Source organism: Bubalus kerabau, chromosome 1 (genome assembly GCF_029407905.1).
Source record: "Bubalus kerabau isolate K-KA32 ecotype Philippines breed swamp buffalo chromosome 1, PCC_UOA_SB_1v2, whole genome shotgun sequence".
NCBI classification, from domain to species: domain Eukaryota; kingdom Metazoa; phylum Chordata; class Mammalia; order Artiodactyla; family Bovidae; genus Bubalus; species Bubalus kerabau.
In genome coordinates, this window is record NC_073624.1 from 527,333 (window position 1) to 535,444 (window position 8,112).

Genomic DNA, 8,112 nt, shown 5'->3' on the forward strand with positions numbered 1-8,112 from the left:
TTCCAAAATTAGATTTTATTTCAGTTTCTAAGAGACGGATATATGAGCATGTGAATGACAACAACCTGGTCCAGCCCGGGGTGTGGATTTCACCTCATCTGGACACTGAGTCAACACACACACAATCAGATGTGGCCGTGGGCCCCAGGCGCCACGCTGACAGGAGCCCAAGAGACACGCAGACAGGCGGTGACGAGGCAAGTGCTGTGTGGGGCCCAACTGTACCCAGGCTGGGTCCCGTGCAAGGTGGACGCCCTGCTGGCAGCCTCCGGCTGTCTGTCCAGAGGGCAAAGGGCAACCCCGGGTCCCTCCGCCAGCCACACAGGAAGCAAGGTCAGCCACCCGAGAGGGTGGAGTCCTGGGCCCCCAGCAGCTGGAGGCAGGCGGCTGCCCACATGCTCATCTTCCCAGGACTGAGACTCAAGAAAAAGATGTTCTCTGTCCCAACCAGGTTTAAGGCTAGTATTTCCTGACATTTGCTTCAGTTTAAGTTAAAATTACCTGAGTAAAAAAGTTTCAGACATTTTTAAAAGCCCAAAACACAATCTCTGCAGGCAGAGCTGCTGCTGGCGCTTCCTGGGGGCCTGAGCCTGGAGGAGTCGCCCCCAGGGGACACCCCAAGGCTGCATGGCTGCAGCCCACCCCGGGAGCGGCCCAAGCCCCGTGAGACACCCCCACCGCCCGCCTCGGAGAGAAGGCACAGGGAGGAAGCGGCTGGTGGGACTCCCGAGCCCGCCCCCGCCCAGGCTCGTCCTGCCCGTGAGCCTCCTAACAGCCCACGAGGCGGGGGCGGGGCGGAGGGGCTGCTGGGAAGCCGGAGCTCAGACAGTGAACCGATTCTTTTATTTGGGCGGGCTGGGGGCGGGCAGGCGAGGCTGGTCCAGGACCCGGCAGGGGGGCCCTCCGCACGGACGTGTGGGCTCCGTCTGTCCTGCTACTTCTGTGGCCAGGCATCGGAGAGTCTCTGCAGGCAGTGCCGGGCAGCGGGCAGGGCCAGGAGCAGGCTGGCGGCGCGGCGCCCCGTCCAGTAGAGGCCGTAGCCCAGGAGGCCCAGGGCGGCGGCCTTCACGGCCAGGCGGGACACTCTGCCCGAGGCGGACGGCGGGGGCACGCTGGGGAGGGAGGGCGGGCTGGGCTGGCTAGGGGGGCGGTCCCAGCCCCCAGCCCGGCTCTGTTGGGGGGTGGGGTGGGGGCGCAGCACTCACGTCATGATCTCCTGGATGTTGAGGTCGGTGGTCCAGTTCTTCTCGATGCCGGGGACGTGGCCCATGCCCACGACGCCCACCACCACGGAGGGGACGCACTTCCTGGGCTCGGCTGGGGTGGGAGACGCATGAGCACCCGAGCACCCCCGACCCCGCAGGGCCCCGTGCCGCGGGCGCCGTGCTTACCGTCGGAGGCGCGCGGCAGCTCCAGGCGGCGAGCGGCCTGGCGCAGCATGTAGGTCAGGTAGACGTCGCGCTCGGACACGATGGTGCGGTGCAGGTCGGGGAACTCGCCCACCATCTCCGCCATCATCTGCTCCAGCAGGTCCTTCTGTTTGCAGCGCTCCACGTCGTCCTTGCTGCGGGGAGGCGGCCGGTGCTGGGGCGGCGGGCCCAGGGCGGGGATCCCCCCCACTGGGACCCCGTGGAAGGAGGTCCCGCCCGGGAACTCGGGGAGCAGGCCTCACAGGGGCGGTCACTGTGGGTCACATCCGGCCGCCTCCCCAGCTGGGAGGCCAATTGGACCTACCTGATGGGGTCCGACAGGAAGCACAGGCCCCAGGCCAACTTGACCTTCTGCCACAGGGAGAGGGCGGCGATGGCCCGCTTGAAGGTGACGGGGATGGGCCGGTCGCCCAGGTGGAACTTGCAGAACGGCACCCTGCTGGCCTGGGTGGAGGTGGGATGTTGGGGTGTCGGTGGGGGACCCCGGGGCGGCTCCCGAGCCCCAGCCCCCGGTCGGGCCCGGGCCCACCTCCTTGAAAGCCTCCCTGAACTCGCCGCCGGGGGCCACGCCCAGCTGCTCGGTGATGTGGGCGGACACCTTCAGCAGGAGCATCTGCATCAATCCCGATGCAACGCCGTTCTGTGGGGTCGGGGGGCGTGTCAGCCGTGCTGGGGCTGGGGTCCTGCAGGCCGCCTGGGGCCGTGTCCACCACACAGGCTCAGGCCGGAGGCAGACCCACGGCCCCACTGAGCCCCCTGCCCTCAGCCCTCCAGCCCAGACACAAGTCCCCTGCCCACACCTCCCTTGGTGCTGTGTCCCTGGGGAGGGACACGCAGTGGGGGTCTCAGCTTCGGGGTCTAGGACACACTGAAGCCCCCTTGCCACCCGTGTGACCTGCCAGCACCCCTGGGGTCCCCAGGGCCGGAGCAGCTCTCGCCTCAGGGCTGGGGGCCAGCTGGCTCTCCTCCGGCGCCTCGGGCAGAGTCCCAGGCCCGGCCCGCCCGATGGCCGCACCTGCCTGATGGCCTGCTGAAGCTTCTCCAGGCTGATCTCCTTGGCCTCGCGCAGCAGCGTGCGCTCATCCATCTTCAGCATGGACACACGGTACTGGCACAGCTCCACCACCACCACATCAGGCTGCACCTCCCGGATGGTCTGCAGTGGACACGCCGGTTCAGGGACACGCCGGTTCAGGGACACACCGGCTCAGGGGCCCGCCCTGGACGCACCCGCCCCGCAGCGACCCCACCCCCGGCTCGGCCGCTGTGCATACAGCTCAGCATGTGAAGCCGTGAAGCTGGGAAGGAGAGGCCAGTCCTCCCGCCCTGCGGCCTCACCTTCACCACATCCCGCTTGCTGTCGTCGCTGAAGTGGGCCGTGCCCACCACGTACACCCGGCTCCCGTCCTCAGCCACCAGCTCAGTCACCGTGTGCGGGAGGCTGGGCCGCGCTCGCCGCCTCTTCAGCTTCATCTCCAGCAGCAGGTTGAACGCGTCCACGTCGGCTGTGGGACAGCCAGCCCCAGCTCAGGGACGCCTGCCCACACGGGGGTCCCTCCCAGTCTCAAGCCGCTGGTCCTCGCCCACCAGGATGAGCGTCGGGGTAGGAGCCCCAGGCTGCTGAGGGGCCCAGGAAAGGCCGCAACTCTGAAGCCCCCGGCCCACCAAGACCTGGCCCAAGCCCCACCCCATGGGGACCCTGGGGAGCACGCACACAGATTCTGGGGGTCTCCAGGGAGCACCCTGGGCACCGCCTCCGAGGCCCCTGAAGTCACGACGGGCTCCGTGTCGGCCTGCGGAAGGAGGAGGCGCTGAGGCTGTGCTGCCCCCGGGCTGTGGGGCCGCAGGCCATGTGTCCCCGACATGCTCCCCATGGCGCCCGGCGCGGCCCTCAACTGGCCAGCAACACGGTGGGAAAACTGGGGAGGCGCCTCTGGGCACAGGAGCCCCCGCACCCGCCACCGGGCCTCTGACCTCGCGGGGCGGCTGCTCCTCCGGCTCCTCCATGGCTGGCAGTAGCTCCGGCACCGATGCGTGAAGCCTGAGAAAACAGGGGCCGTGTTCTCACCTGGGGCCCAGGGCCGGGCACGGGGCCAGCGTGCCAGGGCTCTGGCATCTGGAGCGACCCGTGGGCAGGCCCTGGGCCCTGGGCGTAGAGCGGGGACGCCAGGGCAGCGAGCCTGGAGTCGCCAACGGGGGGACGCACCCGCTCCGCTTGTCCAACAGGGGGATACCCCATGGGGCAGTTGGCCAGACCTGGGTGCTTCTGTTTTGACTTCGGAACAAAAACACAGTTTATAACATTCCCTAAAAAAATGACACCAAGCGGCGGGAGGGAGTCTGTTGAGCTGGCGCGGGAGGCCGCGTGGCCGCAGCCCTGCTCTCACGGGCGGTGACGCGCGCATCCCAGCAGCGCTGGCCTGGGTGTGAGTCTCACAGGGTACGAGCACAGACGCAGGAGGAATCCAGCCTCCTTCTAAGAAGCTGACCGAGAAACCAAGTCCCCGGGGTCATCCGTGAGCCTCTGCGCTGCTCCTACCAGAGGGCAGCTGGGGGCTGGAGCCCAGGGAGGCTGTTCTCACCCGCGGACACCAGGGGTCAGGGCGGTGGGGGCATCAGGGGGACAGGGTGGGGGCTCAGGGGGCAGGGTGGGAGCATCAGGGGGACAGGGTGGGGGCGTCGGGGGGGCAGGGTGGGGTGTCAGGGCAGGGTGGGGGTGTCAGGGGGACAGGGTGGGGGTGTCGGGGTCAGGGTGGGGGTGTCAGGAGGGCAGGGTGGGGTGTCGGGGGTAGGCTGGGGGTCACAGTAGGGGTGTTGGAGGGTCAGGGACAGGGTAGGGGGTCGGGGCTGGGACGTGGTGTTCTGTCCCTCCTCACTGAGGACAGAAGCAGTGCCTGCCGCACAGCCGTGATCTGAACCTCCCAAGGTGCCGCTGGAAACAAACCAGAAACTGAAAGAGCCTCGGTTCCAGCTGAGTTGAGAGCTGGGGTCCTGCGGGGCACCCACAGGCTGAGCCCACTGGAGTGTCTGACAGGTGATGGGACTGTCACACGAGGAACTCTGATCTGGTTTTGGCTCGGTGCTGTTGTGGGCTCTCGTGCCTATGCAGTCACACGTGAACCGCGGGGTGTGCCTGGGAGGTCCACGCAGGCAGCAGGACATGCCCAAGGCCCCATCAGCTCCAGTTTCACAACAAAGAGGAAGTAGAGACGATAAAATAAACACGACACCAGATCAGGTTCCTCCCCCTTGTACCCTGGGCCCCACTCTCATCCGGGCTCCCTTCCCAGCCCCACTCGGAGTTCCGGCATCCTGGCCTGGGGCTCCTGGGAATGAAGCTGGGGGAAGGGTCTCGAGGGCGATGGACAGGCCCCGACCGAGGAGCGGCAGGCAGAGCCGGGGGCCTCTGTGGGGGGTGGGGGGCCAGCGTGGGGTCTGAGCGTGCCGGGCCCTGGCGCCCCCCACGGAGCAGCTGCTGCGCTGGGGCGCCCGGTGCCCACGGAGGGTGGCTCACTGGCCTCCCCGGCCCCGGGGCCGCCTCCTTCCTGCTTCACAGACTGAAGTCCCCGACAGGAACAGACACAGGAAGCTGCGTCCGCGGGCACCCGGCTTGGCCCTCCCTGCTCTCAGGTTCCCAAGCTGGCCCAGGAAAGCCCCCTGGGTCCCCTTCACATGAGGTGCCTAAGGATCAGAGAAGCTTCTCCAGGAAGCATCCCTGCTGTCCTGGGAAGCTTGTGTGACAGCCAGCGGGAGGCAGGCCAGCAAGCCTCAGTCTCCCTCCCCTGGGCCTGGGGGCTGCAGTTTGGTCGGCGCCCCAGACCCACCCTCTGTCCCCAGGGGCAGACGGGCCATGAGCCCCAGACAGCTGGGCCACGACCACAGCACCCGGACCCAGGACCCGGGAGTGCCCCAGGGCGGGTGCCTGGTCTGGGAGGCGTCAGGCGGGAAGAGCCAAGAGCCCGTGATTCTGAGAGCATCTCCACTTCCCTCACCTCCCAGTGTCCAGTTTCCCGGAAGCTCAGTCAGGGCCCCCGGTGGACCCCTCCAGAACCAGTTCAGAGGGTCGTCGACCCTCCTCCCACCACCACGCACCCTCAAGCCTTTACAGCCGGGACCGACCGCTCGGCTGCCTGGAGGGGAGCAAGGGCCCGGCCTCCCGCTCCTCACACCGCAGGTGGGTTTCTGGATCTCTGGAGGACAGGTCCTGGCAGCCCAGCCCAGCAGACCCCAGGCTCCATGCCCAGCCCCAGGGATCCCGCGCCAGGCTTCCGCCCAGCAACCCGGACACCAACGCCAAGCCCCTGGGGAGCCGGCACAAAGCAGCCCTTTCTGCCCGATCCAGGTACTCTCCTTGCACCCCAACAGCTGTCACTGCTGAGTTAGACTCAGGGGGCACGGCCTGGGGAGGCCTCCTGAGCTGGGTGGCCCGAGGCCGGTCCTCTGGCCAACAGGCAGCTGGGCTGTCAGCCACCAAGCGGTGGGGGACGTCCGCAGGGCTGGCGGCTCTCAGACCGCCACCTGGCACAGCGTGGCCTCGGGCAGGTCCCCCCAACCTGCCCGGACGCTTAACTCCGGCCTCCAGGGCCGCGGTGGTTCGAAGAGCCACCCAGCCGTCCCATGATGGGCACAGGGTGTGCCCTGGGGCAGGACGACCAGCAGCCCGACTTCAGGAGGCGCCTCCGCAGGAGGGGCGTGACCATGATCTGGCTCCACCCACACACTTCCGGGGAAACAGACTCCAAATGCCAGGCAGCCCCTGACCCCCAGGAGGACCCACTTTGCCGGGTTCACCAAAGAACGCACCGACTCACAGGCAGGGAGGGCCCCGCCTGCGTTGGGGACCCCCAGGGAACGTATCGGGTGCTCTTGCTGGATGTGGTGTTAGCGCAGCAAACAGCCTGCTGAGTGCCCCGCACAGCACAGACCAAGGACAGCAGGCTGCGCGGGTCGCCGTCTCCTCTCCAGGGTCCCACTGCTATGGACTGGGCTGTGGCCCCTCTAATTCATATTTTGAAGCCCTGGGCCCAATGGGATGAAATTAGGAGGCAGGGGCTCTGGGAGATGACTCGGATGAGGTAAGGTCACGAGGCTGGGCCCCAGGATAGGACTAGACAGAGCCTTCCTGGGAAGAGCCCTGGGAGGGCTGGTCTGGGAGGGCATGGCGAGAAGGCAGCTGTCTGGGGCCAGGAAGAGCTCCTCCCAGCAACCAAGGCAGCCAGCACCTTGGTCTTGAATTTTGTCCCCAGGACTGTGAGGAAACGGTTGCTTCAGCCCCATCGGTGGTATTCTGTAATGATCACACTCAGTCATTCCCTCCCATCTGCCTCTAAAAATCAGGAAGCCAGAAACGCCTCCCAGACCCCAGCCCGGCGTCCCCTTGCTGGCCAAGAGCTGACCAGCGCCAGATGGAGTTTCCAGAAAAACCAGCTCCCAATCAGCCCACGAGGCCTGCCTGCTCAGGAGGTCAGGGATCCCAAACTGGACAGACAACAGGCTGCAGAGAGACTGAGTGAGAGGCAGTGGAGTGTGGCTTGAAGCTACACACCTACACCCCCACTTCTGAAGCCACCGGAAACCCCCCTGGGTCTGGTAGGCTGTTTTATGGAGCTGTGGCAAAGGTCAGGATATGGGTAAAGGGTCAGGTCACACCTGAGCTGGAGGCCTAGCACACCTGGCCAACCCTCCTGGAACCTGGACTCTGCCCAGTGGGGTCCCATGCTGACCTCCATGGGGGCACTGCGGGGGGGGGCCTTCCTGCCCACCACGCTGGGCCCTCTTCTGGCGGTTTTGCCCGAGGCCTGACACCGCAGCATCACCGCCATCCTGCAAGACTGCTCAGTGGCGCCAAGGTCAGGGGGCTCCCTCCCAGTCACACAACAACGGGGCGGGCACGACAGCCAGGGAGAGCCCGGAGACAGCGCCGCCTTCACGGGGGCGCCGCGAGCCAGTGGCCTTACACCCTTCTCTCCGGGGAACCCCGAAAGCCCGGAGGACGCCAGCTGGAGGCCACCCATCTCCGGATGCGGTGGCCCTGACACCCGAAGTCCGCCGAGGACTTCCTCGCTGCTCTCCGTGAGCCTCGGCTTTCTTTCTCGGGACAGTTTTCACAGAGACGCATGTGAGAACTTTGCGGCATGTAAGTTACACCTCAATAAAGCTGCTCCCAGAATCGAGGTGAGTAGAGCGCGCCGGGAGCCCAGCCTCGGAGTCTGGGCTCCGGGGCTCCATATGGCAGCCCCGACTCCTCGGCCTGAAGGGCAGAGGCCGCCCGCGCCGCTAAGGGCCCAGGGACCCCTCCGAGGCCGCGCTGCCGCCCCTGCCGAGCCGGGCCGCCAGATCGGACCGCCGCCGCCTCCGACCCCGACCCGGCCGGGTCCCCGCCCCCGGCCCGCAGCGCCCGAGCGCCCTCGCCGTCGCCCTCAGCACCCAGCGCCCCGCGGAGGCCGGCGCTGACCCTCCGGCCCGGGGCCGCGCGCCGCGGGCTGACTGGGCCCGGCCTGGACCGCCCCCGCCACCGCCCCCGACCCGCGCGCCCCGCGCGCCCCCCGCCCGGGACCGAGCCGCGCGGCGTACCGGGCTGGGCGGCGTTCCTCAGCCGGCCTCCATGCGGCGCGGCGCCCACCGGACGGGGTGGGCCGGAGCTGCGGGGCGGGGCGGCCAGACGGGCCGCGGACGGGCCGGG

The 8,112-nt window shown here is 67.8% G+C and overlaps 1 protein-coding gene across 2 annotated transcripts; it reads right to left on the reverse strand.

Moving 5' to 3' along the window:
* On the reverse strand, nucleotides 1–8,112 carry TRABD (TraB domain containing). Of its 2 annotated transcripts, none has more exons than XM_055559941.1 (10): nucleotides 8,004–8,112; nucleotides 3,405–3,471; nucleotides 3,145–3,223; nucleotides 2,769–2,935; nucleotides 2,446–2,586; nucleotides 1,960–2,070; nucleotides 1,735–1,874; nucleotides 1,392–1,564; nucleotides 1,206–1,317; nucleotides 1–1,112 (listed from the first exon to the last, which is right to left on the reverse strand). In XM_055559941.1, exons 2-10 carry the CDS (start codon nucleotides 3,435–3,437, stop codon nucleotides 935–937), a joined length of 1,134 nt encoding a protein of 377 aa, XP_055415916.1. In that variant the 5' UTR covers nucleotides 3,438–3,471; nucleotides 8,004–8,112; the 3' UTR covers nucleotides 1–934. The 2 variants fall into 2 exon arrangements, with proteins under 2 accessions (XP_055415916.1, XP_055415852.1); XM_055559877.1 differs by lacking the exon at nucleotides 8,004–8,112 and adding an exon at nucleotides 3,637–3,657.

What these genes read in the sequence shown, in the direction of transcription:
- TRABD (XM_055559941.1), bottom strand. Translation starts at nt 3,437, where the DNA reads ATGGAGGAGCCGGAGGAGCAGCCGCCCCGCGAG. An exon ending in TGGAGACCCCCAGAATCTGT is followed by an intron (nt 2,936 to 3,144) that starts GTGCGTGCTCCC and finishes GCTGTCCCACAG; the next exon opens with CCGACGTGGACGCGTTCAAC. An exon ending in TTCCTGTCGGACCCCATCAG is followed by an intron (nt 1,565 to 1,734) that starts GTAGGTCCAATT and finishes GCCTCCCCGCAG; the next exon opens with CAAGGACGACGTGGAGCGCT.